Here is a 22,119-nt window from a genome sequence, read left to right as displayed (position 1 = left end):
CTTGCTGGCAGATAAAGCAACAACTGCCAATTTTTTTTTTTTTTTTGCAATTTTCCTTCTCTCCCTCCTCTCCTCCACCCTCACCCTCCCTCGGTGCGATCTGGTCTCGCGACCAGATCAGCCAGAGGAGAGGGGGAAGGGTGGTGGGGGAGAAGTGGGAGAGAGGGAGAGGGATAAAAAAAAAGGAGGATCAAAATCGGACAAAGGGGGAGGATGGCAGGGGAGGAAGAGGGGGAGAGGGAGAAAGAAAAAAAAAAGAAGAAGACTAGCACCGGAAGAGGTGATCGGTGCCGGAACCGATGGAGGTGGTGGTGGTGGGTTGGGTGGGGGAGGAAGAAGAAGAAAAAGGGAAGGGAATTTTTTTTTTTTTTGTGTTTTGGGTATTTTGAAGTGTGTAGATAAAAAATTTTGAGAAGTTTTTTTAGGTTACTGTAGCGAAAGTTGGTAAAAAACTAGTATAATACAAACTTGAGTAAAAACTCAACTTCCAAATAGACCCTAGTTATTCGGTTGTCAATCTCATGCTACGAATTTTAAGTGGTAAATTAATCAAGAACTCGGTATGTAGGATAAAATTATTGTACGTAGCATAAAAACAATAGATTATGGAACAAACTATTGGTAAGTAGGACAAAAAATTGCGGTTTATTACAATAGTTGTTTGCAATGAATTAAATTAAGTACTGACTATTTTTCAAGTTTTTTTGGGTGATTAGTTCAATATCGAGACTTGCTTGTCCAACCTTATTACTTTTCTTCTTTTGGGCTTTCTTCTGTATTTTTTATCACCATCGGCGTGATTCAGAAAATCCAGTATGCCCAGTTGGCGAGATGAAACTGTCTGTTGTACTTGAAGAAGTGGACCAGTTGGCGAGATGACTGATTTTATATATACCAACTTCAGAGAAAGTAGCATCAACTTCGTTTAAAACTGAAGCACACAAGACAGACTACATATTATGCTGCCACATCTTACCTAGCATACAATGAATAAGAGACCCCTTCTTTAACAGCCTCAAGAGAAATGGAAGAGAAGGAATCTGAACAAAACTGGGCTCCAATTAGCATTGCATCATCGTCTTGGTCCTGTATCAAGGATAAATTTAAAGTCAACACCAGAAACAGAATATGAAATCTTAAAATCAGACCAAGTGCATCTATGTCACAGGACTCCTGAAATTAATAAGCATGGAAATGCAAAGATAAAGCATGCAAAACTACACTAGTTTGTGCTAGCAAAGATCAACATACATAAAAAGGTCAATCACAAGTGGATAAGCAAAGAAATCCTCCAATACCTCATCTAACAGCACCACAAAATATTCAGTTGGCAGAAGTCGTGCCTGGCCACAACTTTTGCTGGCAGTTCGAAGATGGCATCCAGTTAGAAAAGCTTCTCGGCCCTTCTTCAGAATTCCATTGTTAGGATCAGCTAATTTGTAAAACCTGCTACAAAAATCCTTGTTAGACATCTTAGTAGATCAACAAAGAACAAGATGCTGTACAGCAATGATAACATTGATTTAAATGATGACTAATGTGCTTAGTCGCTGAAAGTTCACCTTTGCAAAGAAAACAAGAGGACATATAAAGCACATTTCCCACGCAGTTGGATCCCCTTTATTGTTTCAAGAAATTAACCTCCAAGAAAGAATATACCAAAACCTACAAGCAAGGAGGACCGGATGAGTGGTGTTTAGTAGTAAACTAGGAGGGGATCACCGCGCGATGCGCGGTGGTAGTTTCATGCTGCCCAAAAAATGCCCAGGTTTTCAAGTGGAAATAGCATAAAGCATATGAATTGCGTCTGAGCAACTTAGCTATAAAATGATTAAGTTTTTAAATAAGTAATGGTATAAGAAAACGTGAGTATATAAAAGTTTGCATCCAACATGGTGTTGAGAAAAAAGGTTATAAAGGAAAAATCGAGGTGAGTAAAATTGTAATTAATTTGTATGGTTTTGTTTCGTGTAGAGATGGGACGAAGTGTTGGCAAGCTATTCATTATGCTATTTTACTGCAGAAGATTGATCATTTTTGTTGATTTTAAATTTACAATAAGAATTGATTTTGATGTTGTTCAATTGTCTTGTAATCGAAGTTTATTGTTTCTTCATAGTGAATGGAAATGTCTGCTAAAGGAAGTTTATTCTTGGGAGAATGGGTTAAGTAGGCGATGATTAGAAAGGTGGAATTGTTAGCGTACATGGTTTTCATGTTAGAGTAAATAAAATTGATCACTGATTATGCGAAGAAAATTAGTGGGAATAATAACTGTTAGGTATCTGTAATGTATTTGTTGCATGCATAATTTCATATGACTGCCAGTTAAATGTAATCAGGTGAAAGGGATAGCGTGCACTTTTGTTTTTCAGGTGCACGTGCATATGACTGCCATTATAAAGCTATTTTTGGGCAGACATAATCAGCACGAAGGAGGAAAACGTTCAAGAAAACCTTGTAACATTATAGAAGGGTGTAACAACATGGACCAAATGTTCATTGGCAAGGAACAAGGCAACAGGGAAAGCAAAAAAGGCAAGCTTATGCAGAAGGGAGAATAAGTGACGGCACCTTAACCTTAGATAGGCAGAACAATCCTTTGGCAGCCAACAATAGAGCAGGAGGGAAAAGGGCAGAACCGCCTTCTGTATTAAACAAAACAACGAGAAAAAGAAAGATTAAGAGGATACAATGATAAAAGAGCTAATGAGCTATAGCATGCAAGAGAGAATGAAAGGGGAAAAGCATCAGGGAATCAAGGGGAAAGGGGTAAAAAGCATAAAACAGAACGCGTGAGAAGCTTACCCGCACGAGCTAAGAAGCGCAGAGCAGAAGCTAGAACAAAAAAAAAAAAAAAAAGGATTGTAAGCACAACTTACAAGAGAGAAATGGAAAACAAAGTTAAAAAGATGCGTACAGGAAATCAAAGCTAAATAAAGCAACAGAAGCAGCAAAAATGGAGCGTAATGCAAAGGAAATAGCCAAGGCAACAGTAAGAGTTCAACGGGGCATAAAAATTTAGGGGGGAAAATCAAATAAGCATGACAATTCCAGACAACAAACTCACCAGGAGGAAAAAATGTAACAGTAACAGGGCAAGTAAATTCGAAACAAGAACGCAGGAAAACAGCAACTCCCACAGAGAGAATAAGGGAAAGGAAAGAAATGAGCTAACAAGACAGTGGATAGGAGCAAACAGATGGAAAGAAAGAAAAGACCACCGAAAAACAAGGCACAGTTACCGTGGAGCATAATGGCCGTAGCTGGAGGAGGCGGTCTCAGAAACACAGGAGCCTCTGCATACATGGGAGAAACAAAGTTTCTCAGTCCTTTCAATCAGAAGAAAGAGAAAAAGTCCGTTTCTGGTAGCTCTCCAAACCAGAGCTAAAACTTCTTCTCAACAAAGGACAGAGGCAAGCAGTAAGTTCAGCAACAAACAACGTTGCATTTGTTTTTTAAAATGAAGGGCAAAATGGTAAACCCACGCAAACCCACATTCAGCCCATCACCCAATACTTCGCATCAATCAAACCAGCACCAACCGCCGTAAGCTTACTCAGCAGGTTAGCCGGTCCTCATTCTCGTCTATCGGACAAAGAGCAGGAATTGTAGTGCTCCTCCCAACGGACAAAAGCAGGAATCCGAAGCCCCTCCCAGTGAAAGCACGCGAGCACCACGTGATGGAGGACGACCCTCCAGCGAATAAAATGCAGCCACATCAGCACAGCCACCACAACCCTTAACGAATCCTTTCGCGCTTTTACTATATAGGTAGATGAATAGATCACCAAAACCCCTAACAACAAGGTCACCAAAAACTTCATGACCACCACTCTCAATCACAGGAGCTTTCACCGCGGCTTCATAATAAAATATTTCTTCCAATCAAACTCAGGAATCGCGCCGTCCACGAAAAAAAACGACCGCTCAACTCCACCGTGCCCTGGACACTTTATGTCCTGCAGTGAAGGCGGATAGAAAGAGCAATTGTAGAAGAAGTGAATTATCTGATCATCACAATAAATGCAAATTTTTTAACGTTGCAGAGGTGGTTGGAGAGGCTGAGGGTCAGGGCATTGCCGTTACATGAGAGGCTAAAACCTTGGCAGCCACGGTACTTATGAGATTGTTGGCTTTTTAGCCAAAATGGGTAGCCTATTGTGAGGCCATTACAGTCAAAAGAAAGACAAGATATAGAAGAAGAAGTCAATGGTTTTGCAGAATTGCTGTTGATGCACTTGTAGAGAAGAAGGACGATGGAAAAGCACAATAAAGCTGGGAAGTGACGGGTTTCAGATGCCATTTTTTTGGTGCTTAATTTATTGGGGCATGGGTTAACTAGGGTGCATTTGTGTCTTCCAGTGTTATTTTATGGACAAATTTCTTGGGATATGACAAAGTAATAATCTGAAGTCAACGAAGTAAGTAGACGCTAATATAAACTAGCGATCTCGTGTACCAAATAATGACTTGTCATGCTACCTACGACTACGAGCTGATTGTTTTTTTTCTGGAGTTGACGTTGGACCTTGGTTGCTTCCAGATTCCCATGCGCGAGCAGTCTAATGAAATTCTACACGAATGCATAATCCACCCGTTTGGGTCGATAGATGATTCAAATCCTTTTGATTTCTCTTTGATCTTTTTAGATATCCCTTTCCGTGGCATAGAATAAATGTAAGCCTATCGTTTCGACCAAAAAAAAAAAAAACAGTCTAATAAAATTCACCTGCAAATAAAATTTAGCCTTAAATATCTTAGAAACAATACCGGGAATTCAATAAGTTGTTCAGATGCGTTGGTTAACTTAAAAGAGAACCACCAAAAAAAAAAAAAAGCCAGGCTCTCAAAGTACCAATTAAGAAGTTTAGCTTGATCGTTGGAATGTTAGCAGGTATTATTAGAGTCATCGTGTCGTAGAATTTCACGTGACTATCCTTCTATTTGGCCAATGAAACAAAACGCATACGTTGCCCTCTTGCATCTTTAGAGCACATCATCATTAAAATACAAAATGCACAGACCAACTTCCCTCTAAGCTCTCCGTCCAGCAGCATCATTGCTGGCCCTGAAAAACATATTTTTCAAATTGTAAGAATCTAATCACCCTAAAGGCAGGGAAAAAGGAGATATAAAGCACAAAATGCACTCATGTATATTTAAAAACAGGTTTTCCTTGCCTTTTGGCTTCCTTCCACTCCTTCCACTTCATTGTCACAAGTTTCTCCCCAGCGTTCAAGAAGATGGCAGCAGTATAGCAGAGCGCCACTGTAGGAATAGGTCCCAAACGAGTACCTGCAACACAAGGGAGGGTAAAAAAGAAAATAAAAAGAGAAACATAACCAGCCTAATTTGGTAAAGGACTAAAAACAGACGTGACTATATTGAAATGTAGTGTGGCAGTTTAAGATGGATAGCGATTGTGGTAGAAATAAAGAACATACTTAGTGGAACAAAATCGGCCATTGCAGCACGTCACCTGTAGAGGGAGCAATCAACAAGATAAAAGTATCAGCAAGAAAACTATCTGAAGTAAGAAAAGAAAAACAAAAAAAAAAAAATCAAAGCCGTTGTACAGCATTAGATATTCAAGAAAAAAAAAAGGAAAATCTAACCCACAAAACCAACCAAATTGAAGACAACCCTACAAAGAGCACATCTCAGCAATTTTTTTTTAAAGGCCCGGTCTCAGCAAATAGGTTGCCCAAGAAAGAGAGAACGAACAGAAATTAAACAGAGAAACACGATTCAGGTGAGATATCCACAATCAGTCCAAAAACACACACGCACACGCACACACAAAAATTTCAGCTAAAAACCACGCATTGTCGAACCTGTAAGGCAAAAAGCCAAAGGAGAACAATATCAGAGAGGATTAGGGCTCCGCAAGCACGCAGCAAGCCAGTAAATGCAAATTAATTCCCATCAAAATCAAGGGGAGGAAGGTTTCTTTTTAACCGGAAGTAGCGGCAGGCGAAGAATTGTGAACAGAGAAGGATGCGGGAAACCTAAGAGACCACCACACCAGCTTGATTTTACAACAATGCCCCTCCAATTCGTAAACCCAATAAGTTCCCGTACTAATATAAAAGTGTCCAACAGACGTTATGAAAAACCAACGGAATTATACTTTACAGTCATTGGGCCTTAGTCCAATAGTCAGAAGAGTCCAATAGTCTAAAACTGTTGCGTGCTTTATTTTTTTTAAAATCCAGAAACAGAATCTACTTTATATATTCGTGGCCCAAAACTTTCAAAACATTGAAACTAATTTTTTTTTTTTTTTTACAAATATTTAGGATAATTTTTGTGCACAAAATTAACACAGTGTGTGTAAAATCTTCAAACCAGGCGTTTACAATTGAATGGATACGTGGATATGTCATGTATTCTATTTCCCCATTCTTAATTTTAGTTCCTAGGGTAAAGTGCTATGTCAGTCTTATACGCTAATTTATATCTTAGTTTTGTACAAGCATCTTTGGGTGCTCCCACCTTTTTTCAATTAATAATATGTTTTAGTAGGGTGATAATTTTGTGTACAAATTTAACACAGGGAGGGTGCGTATATTCAGTCTACAATCTTCAGACGTGGAGTTTACAATTGAATGGATCGGATCTGTCGTGTACTCCATCTTCGCATTCTTAATTTTAGTTCCTAGGATAAAATGCTATATCTTATACTCTAATTATACAGCTTCCCCGACGACAAGAGGATCAATGTTTCACAAACAAGCTCAGTTAGACAACCATACAAGCAGAAGGCCTTAATCTTGCATATAACACATATGCAAGAGTATCCAATCCACCTCCAACCCGTGTCCATGAAAGAGAGGACAGTGATTATCCAATCTCGCTATAGTCTGTGTAAAATGTCTGAACTACTAAATTCTATAAATCAGAAATCACTGTTGATAACCAGTGATGATCCAATTTTGTGTATGATCTCTCAGTTGAACTACATTAGTACAATAATAATAAATAAGGGCAGGCCAATCAACATATATATGTATCGACGTGAATCAGGGCTCTGGTGATGGTCTAGCAGCCGTTCTCTGCTGCAGTGATACCTTCCTTGGAGATTTTATACTGACGGCAGTAACTTTTTCTAGTGTTCCTAACTGAACTTCCAGCTCTGAGGGATCCAAAGATAATTTTTCGCGAACAAACTTATCTAGATCAAACTCTTCTTCACTTCTGGTACCTTTGACATAATCAGAGGATCGCCCTGCTGATTCTTCTCCACTGTCTCCATTTTCAGCTCCTGGTGACCCTGTGAGTGAATTTACTGCTTTCTTGTATGGATTCTGACCCAAATTTAGAAGCTTCTTTATGCTGTCAATTGCAGGGTCGATGATATCTAAGAAACCCATAGCCCATGAAGCATCATCAACAACTTCAGTACGCTGCACCAAATTGAATGTTTTATTATGATACATTAATTCATTCGAGTACTCAATGCTTAGAGGTCCACGAAGTTTTATTCTGTTTACCTGCTGAAAGTATAAATTACGGATTTCCTCCGCACGTACAGAATTCCCTTGGTTTTCTTCCAGGGATGCCCAAGTCATCCAGGTTACATAGCTCTGAGAATTTATGTTCAATGAAGATCTAAATAGTCTTCGAGCTGCTGACAAATTGCCAATTCTTTGCTCCAAAACACCCCAAGCCTATTATATAAACCATAATTCAATGGCCGACATTTCAGTTTTGGCAATTAGTACTTTTAGTCCAGACGGATACAATAGAAACTTGAGCCAAGACAAACTGGAGTCCCGCTTTGTAAGAGGTGGGATGCTACATTGCAAGATCTTATTATTTTCCAGCTATACTGTTGGTATCCGGTGGATTTTTTGGTTGTTTCAGGGAGATAAAAGTGTTCTCTAGCAGACCGGCATTTAAGAATGGCACAGCAATTAGATCATGGTCCAAAGAAAGGTCATTTTGCTTGGTGATTGTTTCCAATTTTCAACAGCTTAAGAAAACTTACTGAGGCATAAGGAAGATCATATTATCACCATATTCAATTATATGATTCCTTAGGATCGAGGAGGCACTCAATTTGTGTTGCCTGCCTTCATCTAGATGTACTTTTTATCTAAAGAAGGGGGTCTTGGACAACTAAATGGGAACTAGATTTAATACCATCCTCCTTACCTGAAGGCAACGGGCAGCACTTTCAGTAGTAGAATCAATTGAGAGGGCTCTCTGGTACAAGTCCCTAGCTGTAGAGATGTTTCCTTCTTTCCACTCCATCCATCCCCAAGCCTTAATGGAAAAAAAGTTGGCATGTCAATCTCTGTGGATGTACTTGAATAAATGAGCATAAATCTACATACAACAGTGAGAATAAAGTCCTACAATCCAAACTGGTTGGTGCCTCGGATCCAGTTTAGATGCCTTCCTGAACAACATCCTAGCAAGATTTGCATTGGAGTATCTGTATTCCAACAAAGCAAGGGATTGAAGAAGAACTGGATCTCTTGGATTTACAGTGTGTCCTATCTTCAGAAGTTTCCTTCCTTTGTCTATATTTCCCAAATTTGATTCAAAGACTCCCCAGACATGCCAAGCAAACCTATTCTTAGGACTAGCCTGCACCGCTGCCTGCATGAGGAAAAGAAAAGGTCACCATGAATGCAAATCAACAAGAAAACTAAACATCTAACTAACTGAAGAAACCGAGACGAAATTTTATGTTTATTATCTTTGTTTCCAAAATATGGACAATAATTGAATTAGTAATCAGAAATCGAAGTTGCAAAACACTCAACCTCAAAAAGCTGCCTTGCTGCAGGGTTGTTTTCCTGCTGTGCCTCCAGTTGAGCCCATGCCTATCCAAAGAGACATCAGTACAATTAAAAGTTTTCACCTTGTGACCAATCGCAAGGAAAAAGAAAAGAGTCAGTAAATGCCGTCGCAAGTAAGCTGTGTAACAGAATCTCTTTTGAAGATAAATACTTACGAGCCAACTGGCACAGCTTTTTGGATTACGCTTAGTTGCCTGCCTGAATAGATAGCGGGCCTGTTCATATCTCCTCGCTTTAGCTTCAAGCAATGCAAGCGTTTGGTATATGTACTCATTTCCACCACAAAACTTCAGACCTTTGCCAAGAAGATTCCTTGCCTTCTTAATGTTGCCCTGTTTCAGCTCCAAGACTGCCCACCCATGCCAGGCAGCAATATGCCTCTTATCAGCAACTGTAGCAGCGTCAAACAATTCTCTAGCCCTCCGTATATTACCCATCTTATTTTCCAGAACAGCCCAGCACTAGTGCAAGGAAACAGGTCTGAGTTAATTTTCTGATCTATACAATAAAAAATGGCAAAGCATGCTGTTGGTTAGCCATTCTCCTTTGCACAAAAATAATTTACATGCAGTAGATATCTGGAAATCGCTGTTGTCCATCCAGCTAAATACATATGAGGATTTTCATTTACCTAAACCTTCAATTCAAATACTGTAAGGGAAGTGACAAGGCCAGAGCAGGTCTCAACCACCCTCCTCCACCTCTCCAATCTTTCCCCCACCTAAAGAAGTTCCGACCCTAGAAATGGAAAAGAAGAAGAGAACCTGATGCTGGAAGTCCACTAATTATGTCTTCCAAATTGTGCAGATGTAAAACTTAAAGCGAGTGACCAATGAAGAGAAATTAACGTGTCCTTGTTATTTTTCACCCCATTAGCTCTTGGCACATTGGACTAAGGGATTGATAATTCAAATGAAGACAATATCCTTAAAAAACAAAATGCCAAATTGATCACTTGAAATATCACTTAATCTACTTTGGGTAGGATATTAGGATAACACTAGCAAACTAATCTTGTCTTGTTAGTTTTTACCCGGTTGAACTGCTTTTTTGCCTCATACACGAAGTAATAAATATAGTTAGGCTCTGAAAGCTTGCTAAATTCTTTTAACTTATTGGACAGCATTAGTCAACGAAATAAGCTTGGGTTATAACAGAAAGCGGATACCAATGATGAAATTGGATTGAGAAAGGCTAGAATAACAGGTATACTAACCTGCCAAATGTACGGGTTTTCTCCCTGTGTAGCCTGGCATCCCTTTTCATAAACAGCCCTGGCTTCACCCATTTTAGATTGCTTACTCAGAATCTTGCCTAAAGCTACATATGATCTCCCATCTTCCGGCCAATAGTATATGCACTTCATAGTCCACAAGAGTAACCGCATAGTCATTATCAAAAATGAAGAATTCAAGATATCTAACTGCTGATAGAATTTGAAAAGAGATTGGTATGGAACAAGATGAGTACCTTCTGAAGTATCTTTTCTGATGCTTGATACTGAAAATTACGTGCCAATATTTTAGCTCGATACAGAGCTAAGTCCAAATTAATTGTCAGCGGTTTACCACCGGGGATCTGTTCTACCCTCTCAGGCTCAAAAATAGGCATCTTCTTTGCGAATTTAGAAAGTTTAGCATCAAATGGCATTGATGAAACGGACGACTTCTCTTCCTCAACTTCTTCATCCTCGGACTCAATTAGTTCTTCTTCTTCCTCTTCCTCCTCCTCCTCCTCCGCAGTAATCTCCTTCACTGGCCGGCGAACAACAAGCAACTCCTCCAAGGACTTCTTGGCAGTCCTGATCTTTTCAGCGACTTCAAAATCATCTTCTCGAACAATAATATCATCGGCCTGAGGTTGAAATCTTTGTGGGCTTTCTTGAAGAAGTGGTGGTGATGATGATTCATGGGAACAAACGGGACTTAACTGAGAATGCGAAGAAGAGGGATGGAGGGTCTTGAAGGGAACGACCAAATGGAATATTAAGGGATTGGAATTTTGAGGAGAAAGAAGAGTGTACTTGGAGCTGGTGCAGGTTGAAGAAGGAGGGGGAGAAGAAAATGAGTGCATTTCTTTTTCCTTCTCGAAACTCTTTAACGGATAATAACTGTATGAATCAATACTTTACATGGAACTGAGTAGGAGTGGAAGCGGAAGGGTAAGAGAGGCTCTCAGGAGAGAAATGAAAGTAGAAAAAGTTTGTTCATCTGCATTAAAGTGTTTCTCTGACTACAGCATCCAGATTCATTACAATCCAACTCGAAATTTCAAGAGGGAGGAGAGATCATTTGACAACATGTTTTTGGTCCGATGATATAACAAGTAAATTTTTGTAACTTTAAAAATAACCAGGGAGTATGGAAATTTGCTCCGTAAAAATATTAATGTAATTAGCTTTTGAATTACTATGATCACATCCTTTCGGCTAAGCCATGCGAAGAAATATGGAAATATAATAGGAGTAATATGAGCAAATACTACTACTAAATAGCCCCCCCCCCCAGTCCAGAGTTCAAACTTCAAAGTGGTGGCTTTCCTGCACAGTACACACTATTAGGGTGGCAAACACTGGGAAAAGAGGCTACTGGTTTGCAGAGTGGCACGTAACGCAGCTGCTTGACCGGCTTAGACCTCATCTGCAATTGTAGATTTTTTAGACACGTGGAAGCCGTTTATTGGTGGTCTAAAGGGGATAGAGCAGAAGTCAGAAGATGTCAAGCCATCCCAGTCTGTCGGTCCGATTCTTTTCTACACTTCTTCTTAAGATATATATATATATATATATTTTGGGTGTGTTTTTGGAGAATGCTTGAGTAGGAAATTTCACGTAAATCATACTTACTTAGGTACCTTTCTCTCCAGTTTCACCGCAGAAAGCTGATCATATTACATTTATATAATCTCTTTCCTACCAATAGTAGTCTTATCCGGACTCACAAAATTGGCGTCTTATTTTTTATTTTTTGGAATTATACATTACAAAACTTGACTTGCATCATCATAAGTTCGTTTGGTCAATAGGCAAGAATAGCTATTGCATGAACATCCCTTCCTTTGGGTCTGAAAGAATATGACATTCACCTTTAAACTTTTCGCAACAATTACCGTGATAATAATGAACCTGATTCGAGGTGGGAATAATTCTAAAGATTCAAGACAAAATTAATTCAGGAAAACTATTATTTAGCCTGCTTGACTGCTAGTACATTACGTGGATTGCTTCAAAATTTTAGAGCAAGAAAAAACACCACTAATTAACGAAGAAATTGTAGTCCATACCACATCTGGCTGAGTTTCAGAAATTAATACTTAAAAACAAGCTCCCAGAAACAACCAGAGTAAAGATTACACAATTGATGTGCTTGGATAGAAATTATTTACAAAAATATTTTATTTACTTGCATTACAAACACATTTTTTATCTTTCCAATCACCTGCACGTCCCATTATAAAAAATCACCCGTGTATATCACATACATCACATCGTAAAAATATTACAATAATTATTTCAAATAATCAACCTTATTTATTGCTTTGAATAAATGTCTAAAATTTAAAATTTTACTGTAACTTATTATAATTATATTTTGAAAAAATGTGTTTGTTCAAATCAAGTTATTTGTCCATGATACCCATTTTCCCCCTCCCACTGCCCTCCCCCTATTATATGATAAAATTTATCAACTCTTACCCCGAATGCTAGAAAACAATTATAAACTTTCTTCAACGTGCTTTATATTTCAGTAATCGCAATAATTATTGACCAGCAAACATGGCTTTGTTTGTATAATAACTTTTTAAACTAATCAAGAAAACCTGAAGATCTAATAATGTATTCTTTGTTGGGAAGCTTGTTAAGACCTCCCTAACTCCCAGCCCATTTCCTTTTCCGTGCTGGTCTAGGTAGCTGCTTTGTTTCAACAGTTTCAGCACCATCAGCAGTAAATGGCTTGCCATTTTTCTCTGAGACTGTTTTCAAAGAAATCGGTTCCTTGAACCGCTCTCGTCGTTTTTCCATTTTGGCAATTATCTCCAATATCCTAGGATTTTCCCTGGAAATGGCCTTTGTGCCTGTGATGTTTGTTTTATCTCTGGATGCACTAATCCTTTCCTTAGGTTTCTCATTCAAATCTTCAGTAACTATCTGACCTTCTTCAATATCTGGAGAATCGTTCCGCTTGCCATTAGGAAACTTGTTGCGCCAATTTGCATCCACCAGGAAGGTACCGGCTTTTGTATTGTCAGCTCGAGCAACCTTCTCTAGACGGGAATCATTTAAGCCCTTGAAAGTTCGCTGCTCTGAATCTTCATTGCGCTTGAAGTACTCGTATCTATCAAAGCAAATTGAACTTCCAGCCTCGGAGCACCTAGAGGACTGCAGAGTCCATTGCCATCAGGAAATGTCAATATAAGGATGTCCCACATTCTTAGTGTAGACAGACCAACAAAATTGTCAGAGCAGTGCATGAATAAGCATATACGACACAAAAGGGAAAAGAAAGAAAAAAGAGAAATAAGCGGAGCCACCGCATAAGTACAAAGGACCTCCTGTAAAAGAAGCAAAAGGTGGTTTCGGAAGATGCAAGACAAGCTGGAAAAGTAAACACCAATACTGATCAGAATAGGGCTCCAACCATAAAGCTCGGAGGAAAGAGACCATGTCCGGCGTCCATTAACTTACTAGGCATGTAAAATTGCCCTAATGAATATTAGAACTCAGGTAACGCAAATTATACATGCAAATTCATCGTGTAAGTTCCAGGACAACTACTTTTCAGTTACCAAGCACATAGCACATGCAAGGAAGACAACCCGGAACACAGGAAGATTGTGCATTCCCTCTGCGATGCAGCAAAAGCCACAACCAGAATTTGTGACCTGATCCTGTACAATTCATGTGCAATCTCCAAAACAACATACGCACCACAATCAGATCCAGGTAATAGTAAAAGTTACAAATACACCAAGCATTCAACAGTGATTTTACCAAACAAAATGCAGTGCCACAATGTCATGCTTGTGTATATATGATAACATGCATGTAAGCAACCACAACACCCACCAAGTAAAGCTTCAGGGAGAGAAATTTGATGGAAGTACAATAAATTTTTTTTTGTGGGTTGGGTGGGGGATGGTTGGGTGGAGTTGGGAGGAAAGGGCATCATCCTGAAAAATCTTCCAGAACGAAAATTTAAACAAAAAGTTTAGATGTCCATCAACTCAAATAATAAACAAATCAAAATGTTTACAGGTACCATAACAGGGGGAAAACAATATGTTGTAGGTCATTTAGCAGCTAATGGGGGAAACAATCATATTGGCTCCATTGACAACTACTTTCTACCACAAGTTCTTACTGTGGCATAGGTAGACTGAATCGATCAGAAAACAAAGCCAAAGGGCTTAGAGAAGAAAAATGATGCTCCTCTTGTCACCATGCATTCAGATGGTGGTGAAGTAACGACCATTGCAAATAATATAAACAAATTAGTCTGTATCCTATATTCTATATGCTAAAAAATGGTCACCAAGAATTAAACCAAATGTATTGCTCCTGTGGAGACAGAAAAAAGTAGTTTACAATCTTGATGCACAGTCAAGCAAGAGTATTGTTTTTAATACTACCTTCCAATCATGTAAAGTCCCAACTCAACAATCCAGTGAAAATAAACAAACAGTTCAATGTAGCAGCAAAATTCAAGTCATGTACCATTAACATAGACGAGTTTCTTTCTGTTCATCCAACCAATTCTCACTAATCTTATGCTAAACCTCATAATAAGCCACACCTCAACAAACTTATCGGCATAGCTTGGTCCATAGGCTCTTTAAACCAGAAAAGCAATTGATCATATGTACTAAGTATCCTAACTGGAAACTTTATTCGACAAGGCACAAGTTGGCCAAGCAGAACTCAGCTAAGGTGGCTCTAAGTCTGGCACTCTGGCTAAACAAGGGCATCAGCCTTTTCACATTGACATTGACTGCCTAAGTATCTACAAGACAAAGGGTAGCTTTTTAAAATTTTCAAGATGTGCAAGCTCCAAGATACAGATCATTATCCAAAATAAAAAAATTGGACATGTTAATATAACCTATAAAGATAGTTCTAAATTTCCTAAAGAAAAGAAACTTGCCCATTGATGATTTCCATGGAAAGTTACTGTTCCTTATACTACAAAACATGTTTTGGATCTCATATGTGCCTTAGGTTTAATATGCATCAGTAGAATGCAACAGAATCAGCTTTGAAAACACAAATATTGTCAACCAAACGATTGAAAGAAAACCCTCTAATATTAGTGGCCTGTTGGGTCGGCTTGTGACTAATGCATATTTTTTCACAGAATAAACAAGATAAATTTTGGGAATTTTTGAATTAAAAATTGCATGCTTCGAGGACTGAGGCCAACTTTCTGTTTCCAGGGAATAGGTAGATCAATCCAAAAACTTGCAATATTATAGCAAAGCTTGAATATAGGCCACACCAGAGTAAAAGAAAAATCAAGACAGTTCTAAAAGACACAAATAAAGCAATAAACATATGCAAAAAGCACTTTCCAAAATATGAGAATTACTTGTGTATATACATGTAGAATGATACAAAGATTTGACCTCAATTCCCCCAATTTTACCTTGCTGTCCCAAACAACCATGTCTTTGTCAGTTGAATCCCAGCACCTTGGGCGTGTTCGCTGAACATTATCTCTACGGCTAACATTAGGACTTTCCAGAAATTTACTACCGACACCGCCTTCTCTTGATAATTTGTATCTATTTTGCTCAGGTTCACTAAGATCTATAAGCTTCCCTCCATATACAGACCCATGTTTGGCAACAGATCCTTTACCCCCTGAAGTCTTGTTAAAAGGATATAATGTTCCCTCAGCCAAAACACCATGCTCAGGATACCAAGAATTGCATTCCTCTTCCCTCCACTCCAATACTTCAGATTGTCCATAATGTCTTCTTCCAGCAAAATCATCTTGATCATCAGCATGTTTTATATTCTCATCACTGTCAAACATACCATCAGAAAAACCAAATTTGGTACCACCACTGTACCTCCCTACACAATTATGTTTCCCTTGTTTACTGCATCTTTCAGATACATAAATTCTTGAATAAGGCGCACCTGGCGCCCTTACCCTGCCAACAGTTTGTGGTTTCTCGTCCTCGCTATTTCTACACCGAATAGTTTCACAGCCACTAAGGGGACTGTCAAATCTCCTTTTGCCTCTTAAAGGGCCTCTAACTTTTCCTCTACCATATTGCAACTGTCTATCATATTTACGTTGCACAATATCTCCTTCCCTACACTGAATAGATCTAAAATTTTCTCGAGTCATGTTATTGCTATATTTATGTTCACAAATAAAGTTACAATTTTTCAATTTCCTTCTAAATTTCAGCTCTCCTGATTTCCATTTCCACCGAGCATGGTTTCCACAGTCTAACAATTGTGATTTTTCAAAAATGAGCTCTCCTGGCCCATGGAAATCAAGGGATTCCAGTCCTGAGACAGAGTCTTCCCCATCATAGTGATCCAAATCCTTCTCCCTTGTGTCACCACTAAACCTCGGTATTCTTTGTTCAGTAAAATGGTGTTTTCCACTTACAGTCTGATTGTAACACTGCTCTCTCTCATATCTAGAAACTCGGCAACCTCTTTGATGAGAATTTTGAGAATAAGCACCACTGGACTGATAATCATATAATCTTTTTCCTCTATGGCTGATAAGATATTCTAAGCCCTCATAACATGAGAAATCTTGCCTTTCAGAAAAATCAAAACTATGACACCTATTTCTCTGATTGCCACATGCAGATGTTGAACGACATACGTCATGCAACTTCTTTGGATTAGACAAATAGAAAGCATCCTCATACTCGAGGTGAGACTTGAATTTAGATATCCTAGTTGATTTCCTCTCAGGAAATTTGAGCTTTCTGTTGATGGGATTTCTGCCTCTTGAAAAATATTCATAAGCACCAGACTTCATCTTGATGCTATGGCTTCTGAAGTCCTTTGAGGAATTACAATCAAATGTGACAGCCTCAGACTCTGAGTTTGGTGATACCCTTTTAACATGGTCATAAATTTTATCTGGCTCAGGATAAGCACCACATCTGGATTTTATGTCATGACTGGAAGAAGGAGAGAAATTAGTGCCACGAGTCTCAAGCCCATAGGATGATTCTGATTCCCTTACGGTTGATGTGGTATTGGATGTGACACTACCAATACATTTCTTCGAGTCATCAGAAGATCTATCTTCGGCACTTCCATCTGAATCACTGTCTGCCAACTCTTCATGGTCGTGTTCGTGTGTATCAGAAACCTGAAGACTCCCACAATTGTCTGAATCCCTATATACAGGATTACCAGCACATGTAGATGTATCATTGGAGCACCTGATCGATAGGAACACTTGATTAGCTTGTAACTTAGTTAAGAAACTAAAGTAAGAAGATTACAAAACTAATAATCTGTCCAGAAACCAGCAACATGCAAGAGCAGAGATATTCCCCATCCATATCCTTTATGACAAAAAAGTATGCTATTGTAGCGTACAAAAGATGGAAAGTATTCAGCTAGAATGCTTTCTTGCAATTATATGCACTTTGCAAACCTTTCAGGAATTGATATCCATTTTTCTTCTGTGGGTCCCTTCAAAATGGGTAGGTCATCTTTACTGGCACTATTAAAACAAACCATATCTTCATTCTTTATACCAATATCTCCAGATTCTCCTTCATGGGAAGCTTCAGCTACATGGCTACTCCCTTGATCAAGTGCCATGTTCCCAAAGCTTGAGAGATCTTCCATATCCTGCACATGAATCTGTAGCACCAAATACAGTGAGCAGCAGAATAAGACAGTATAGTTTGCAGAAGTAGAGTAATAACAAGCTACCTGTATGATAACATCAGAGTCTCGATCAACAGAATGCCTGACATCTACAGATGCTTGGCGTTCACAAATGCTGTCTTCTACCAGAATAGCTTCCCCCTTTGGCTGGATAAGCAAACAATCTTTATGTGACAATGCTGCTTAACTCAGAAGAGATTTTTCAAAACTATGATTCTCCAGAAGAATAAAAGCTTAGATACATGAGATCTGCCTATCAAATGAACTATGCATACCATCTCTAACTGCTCATGTCTACAAGAGATTTGTGAAACTGATCTCATCTGTTTGAAGAGAGTTCTATTTTCAGTTACAGCCTCTGAAGACACGTTATGTTGGTGTAAAATTTTGACAGATGGAAAACATTACAAGACAATTTTGGGCATTTGACTTCAAATTGGAGAATATTTTGTGAAATCAACAATTTACCATACTATGTCTCCAAGGATTGTAAGCTGGGTTACCCTCATTTGGTTGCTCGCGGTACCCATCCTGTAATGCAACTCAGAATGAGAGTTTATCCAGAAAAGGCCAAGTACTGAACATAATTTTGCAATTATCTTCTAACACAATGCTGAAATTCAAAACATTAAAGCAATGTTAAATCTGTGTATAAGCCCAAAGGAAGTACATTGATGAACTGGACAGCTCTTAAATATATACAATTCGTAGACAGTATTTCATTTACCAGGCAACTGCAATAGCATTTCCAACTATCTTCATCAAGACCAAAATTGAAAAAATCTGTTATGTCAGCCCCCGGATGCCTCCAAGGCTTCCACTCGAATGCATCTATATTTACATCTATAATGGTCCTGTGTACAACATACAAATAAAATGAAATGTAACACTCCAAAAGCATGTAGAAGAAGTATCTCTGAAGATACTATAAGCAACACAAAAAGATAACAGAACCAGAAAATCTACCAAGAACATGTTGGTACATTAAGAAGCACTATCTAAGATCTTATCAAGAAAAAACTCTTAAAAAACCAAGGTTTCCTAAAATTGCTGACCTAGAACGAGGAAGTGAGAAGTTATGTCCCCTTTGTGGCACTAGCGAGTTTTTGCCAAAACGAGGGGTCCAACAATTATGCTCCCAGTATCCTCTAACAAATTGGGAAGAGTAAGAAGCTACTCTGGCAGATCCATTGCATTTCAAATTACTTAGAACCGCTGCTGCCTTCGATTTCATGCACTACACAAAAGAGACGATATAATTGTCCATATGAAATAAGATGATCTCTGAGTTTATTTATAAAAGAAGGTGAATGCAGTCAATACAATCATAGAATCACGATCAAGTGACACAGATTGTATCACATTGGAAAGGGAATGTTTTTGTTGGAACAAAGAGACACACCAAAGTACTTTACGTGGAACATCTCCTGATTTTGAAAAGTAATTCCAGAGGTATATGGCACAAAGTAGACCTAAATACACAACATTCAAAAATTTTACACATTTAAAGGCTCTCATCTTGCTCCTTTTGGAATAAACAACATGGCCAGTTGAGTAGGACGTATTGCCAAAACAAACACATACACAATCACATTAACAGAACAAGTATTTCAATTACATAATGTCATCCATTTCCTAAATGTCCACAACTCTATCATCTGCAACAGAGAAAAATCTAAATGTCAAACCAAAAAATTTATAACAAATGGCTAAAAACATAAAATACATCTTGCTACACGCTGAATACATCTTTTGCACCCAAAGTGCCCAATGTATCCAGCATCAGATTCTCGGCAAGCAAATAATACTGCCGTTACCCAAGACAAGTTATGTTGCTAAGTTAATGCAAGGGATTTAAAGTATAGGAATACGAGTAAAGAAACCACATCCTACCATGACCTATACTATTCCTGATACAAGCTTGAACCTTCTGGCTTCACTGGTTTTGGGCACGGAACTCCCAAGCCAGACCATTCAAACTCAAAATTCACTCAGATTCTGTCGGGAGCAAAAAATTTCAGCGCAAACGCTCCATTTTATTTGCACTTCAAAGTAAACATATAAGCCCAAAAACTATAAAATTTTGTGTTAAGAGTATACCTCGTATTTTACACTGCAATCACCACCATTAAACCCAACCTTCCCTCTATTGCCTAGTTCAAAGCCAACATCACCAACACCACCAGTGCAGCAGCTATCATGGTTTCCCCTTCCTTTACTCCCTTCATCTTCCCCTTTAATTCCAGCTTCATCCTCATGATCAAGCCCTCCCCCAATCCCCCCAACTCGAAACCCTAATTGACCTCCATTAATAACCTCATTACCGTTTTCAACTTCCTCATCATCATTCAACACGATATTCAAATCATCCTCACTCTCACTCTCACTCTCAGATCCATTCCCACTCCACTCTTGACCTTCATCCAAAGCCACAGCCGCGGTCTCCTCCTCCTCCTCTTCTTCAGCATTGTCTGCGCCACTGCCGCCGGCGGTGAATCTCTCATTTGCCTCCGAGGAATCCGAAATTTCTGTGTCCAGGGAAAATTGAGCCAATGGTGGGACAGAATTGAGTGCCGGGCCGGCTTGAACCTTGACGTCGGTATAAAGATCCCCGAAATCATCTTCGTCGAACTCTTCCATTTTCTTCTCCCAAAATCTTGATACTGTTTCTTGGTTAAATAATGGAGAAAACCCTGGGAAAATGCTTAAACCCTACTCTTTTTTTTTTTTTTTTGAAACGATAAATTGGCTTAAACCCTACTCACTCTACTAGTAACGGCTCGGTGGCGCCACAGGCATCGAGGTGGGTCCGTACCTTTACGGCTTTACCTTTATACAGAGTGCCTTTGGGAGAAATTTGGAACATTATGGAGGGCAAAATTGTCACATAAATGAATCACATCATCCTACATACGCACTTCTGATATTTTGGGCTAAGTTTGGTCTAATTCCTGTATTCCTTTTTTTTTTTCCCTGACTTAGGAGGTATTCGGGCCTTCAACCCGATTAATCCCCAACAATCCGAGAAGAGAGGGCCCATCCCCCGAACACGGCAATCCTGGGACTCGAACCCTTGTGAGGGTAATGGACAATGTATCCTGAGAAGGGGACATGACCAACTGAACTACCAGGAGGAGTATCTAATTCCTGTATTTCGGGGATTCAAAAAATACATCCAGAATTTGTATAATTCTCTTTTTGTCCCACTAATTATGGATCTTGAAGGAAGAGTTATTTATGTCCTTAGACAGCATTAGCAAATTATACCTTCGACGATAAATATCCACATGTTCTGACTCTATTTATCATGCTTGATTCTTCTATAACTCTAATCAATATTGAATCCTATCAAAAACAAATTTATTCCTAAAAAAAAAAAGAATTTTTATGCTCCTTGAATGTTAACTGGATGCTCTTTATAACTTTTTTTTGTTTTGTGAATTGAAGTCTAGTAATTTCTTTTAAATTACCACGAGGTTATTTTTTTAGGGTGAATTGAAGCCTCGTAATTTCTTTTAACCTGCCACAAGGTTACTGGTGATTAAAAAAAAAAAGCCATGGCTGGGAAGGAAAAATGTAGATTGGAATCTATTCATTTCTTGAATTGGCTCCACCATATGAATTTTGCTGCGTATTTTCTGTTGACCAAAAAAACAAGAGGACATATAAAAAGCACATTTCCCACGCAGTTGGATCCCCCTTATTGTTTCAAGAAATTAACCTCCAAGAAAGAGTAAGAGTATACCAAAAACTCCAAGCAAGGAGGACCGGAGGAGTGGTGTTTAGTATTGAATGAATAGATCACCGAAACCCCTAACCACAAGACCACCATAAACTTCATGAACACCACTCTCAATCACAGTACCTTTCACCACGGCTTCACATAAGGGTTTGTTGGAAAGAGTATTATTTGAAATAATTATTATAATATTTTTTGTGATGTGATTTATGTGAGATAAAAAGATGGTTGAAAATATAAAAAAATGGATTGAAAAATATATTTATAATGCATGCGAAATATTATTTGGGATAATTGGCTATCCAAACAAACTCGGAATCGCGCTGTCCGCAAAAACAAACGACCGCTTAACTCCACCGTGCCCTGTATCCTGCAGTGAAGGCGGATAGAAAGAGCAATAGTAGAAGAAGTGAATTATCTGATCATCACAAGTATGATTCATCGAACAAGAAGCAGTGTCAAGGACAACATCATCCGGTACAAGGGGACATATTGGATCATTTAGGTCAGTATAGGTGATGGTCAAAGTCTTTTCTGAATCATTGAAATTTTTTTAACGTCGTAGAGGTGGTTGGAGAGGCTGAGGGTCGGGGCATTGCCGTTGCATGAGAGGCTAAAACCTTGGTAGCCACGGTACTTGTGAGATTGTTGGCTTTTTAGCCAAAATGGGTAGCCTATTGTGAGGCCATTAC

General features: G+C 38.8%; 2 protein-coding genes and 1 long non-coding RNA gene across 6 annotated transcripts; all 3 read right to left on the bottom strand.

Annotated features, from left to right (window-relative positions):
* Window positions 1–867: 867 nt before the first annotated feature.
* LOC113737087 (uncharacterized) lies at window positions 868–6,096 on the bottom strand. 2 transcript variants are annotated; one of them, XR_011841359.1, is made up of 9 exons: window positions 5,838–6,096; window positions 5,448–5,482; window positions 5,184–5,298; window positions 3,246–5,071; window positions 2,809–2,838; window positions 2,575–2,648; window positions 1,563–1,665; window positions 1,299–1,446; window positions 868–1,086 (listed from the first exon to the last, which is right to left on the bottom strand). It is a non-coding gene; the product is annotated as an uncharacterized lncRNA (long non-coding RNA). The 2 variants fall into 2 exon arrangements; XR_003459927.2 differs by lacking the exon at window positions 1,563–1,665.
* Window positions 6,097–6,639: 543 nt separating this feature from the next.
* LOC113738049 (protein high chlorophyll fluorescent 107-like) lies at window positions 6,640–11,335 on the bottom strand. Its single transcript, XM_027265211.2, has 8 exons — window positions 10,284–11,335; window positions 10,030–10,173; window positions 8,969–9,274; window positions 8,778–8,837; window positions 8,365–8,610; window positions 8,161–8,271; window positions 7,497–7,673; window positions 6,640–7,409 (listed from the first exon to the last, which is right to left on the bottom strand). The coding sequence occupies exons 1-8, from the start codon at window positions 10,884–10,886 to the stop codon at window positions 7,026–7,028; spliced, it is 2,031 nt and encodes a 676-aa protein (XP_027121012.1). The 5' UTR covers window positions 10,887–11,335; the 3' UTR covers window positions 6,640–7,025.
* A 1,199-nt stretch (window positions 11,336–12,534) lies between these two features.
* Window positions 12,535–20,605, bottom strand: LOC113738047 (uncharacterized). 3 transcript variants are annotated; one of them, XM_072081652.1, is made up of 9 exons: window positions 19,789–20,605; window positions 18,744–18,925; window positions 18,416–18,542; window positions 18,157–18,219; window positions 17,964–18,011; window positions 17,734–17,835; window positions 17,450–17,661; window positions 15,395–17,231; window positions 12,535–13,191 (listed from the first exon to the last, which is right to left on the bottom strand). In XM_072081652.1, the coding sequence occupies exons 1-9, from the start codon at window positions 20,326–20,328 to the stop codon at window positions 12,682–12,684; spliced, it is 3,621 nt and encodes a 1,206-aa protein (XP_071937753.1). In that variant the 5' UTR covers window positions 20,329–20,605; the 3' UTR covers window positions 12,535–12,681. The 3 variants fall into 3 exon arrangements, with proteins under 3 accessions (XP_071937753.1, XP_027121009.1, XP_071937754.1); XM_027265208.2 differs by having other exon boundaries at window positions 15,452–17,231; window positions 19,789–20,602; XM_072081653.1 differs by lacking the exon at window positions 17,964–18,011 and having other exon boundaries at window positions 19,789–20,603.
* Between the last annotated feature and the right edge of the window lie 1,514 nt (window positions 20,606–22,119).

The sequence above is a fragment of the Coffea arabica genome, chromosome 3c, assembly GCF_036785885.1.
Source record: "Coffea arabica cultivar ET-39 chromosome 3c, Coffea Arabica ET-39 HiFi, whole genome shotgun sequence".
Taxonomy (NCBI): domain Eukaryota; kingdom Viridiplantae; phylum Streptophyta; class Magnoliopsida; order Gentianales; family Rubiaceae; genus Coffea; species Coffea arabica.
Note: the sequence above shows the minus strand (reverse complement) of the source record. Positions and strands in the feature narration are given on the sequence as shown.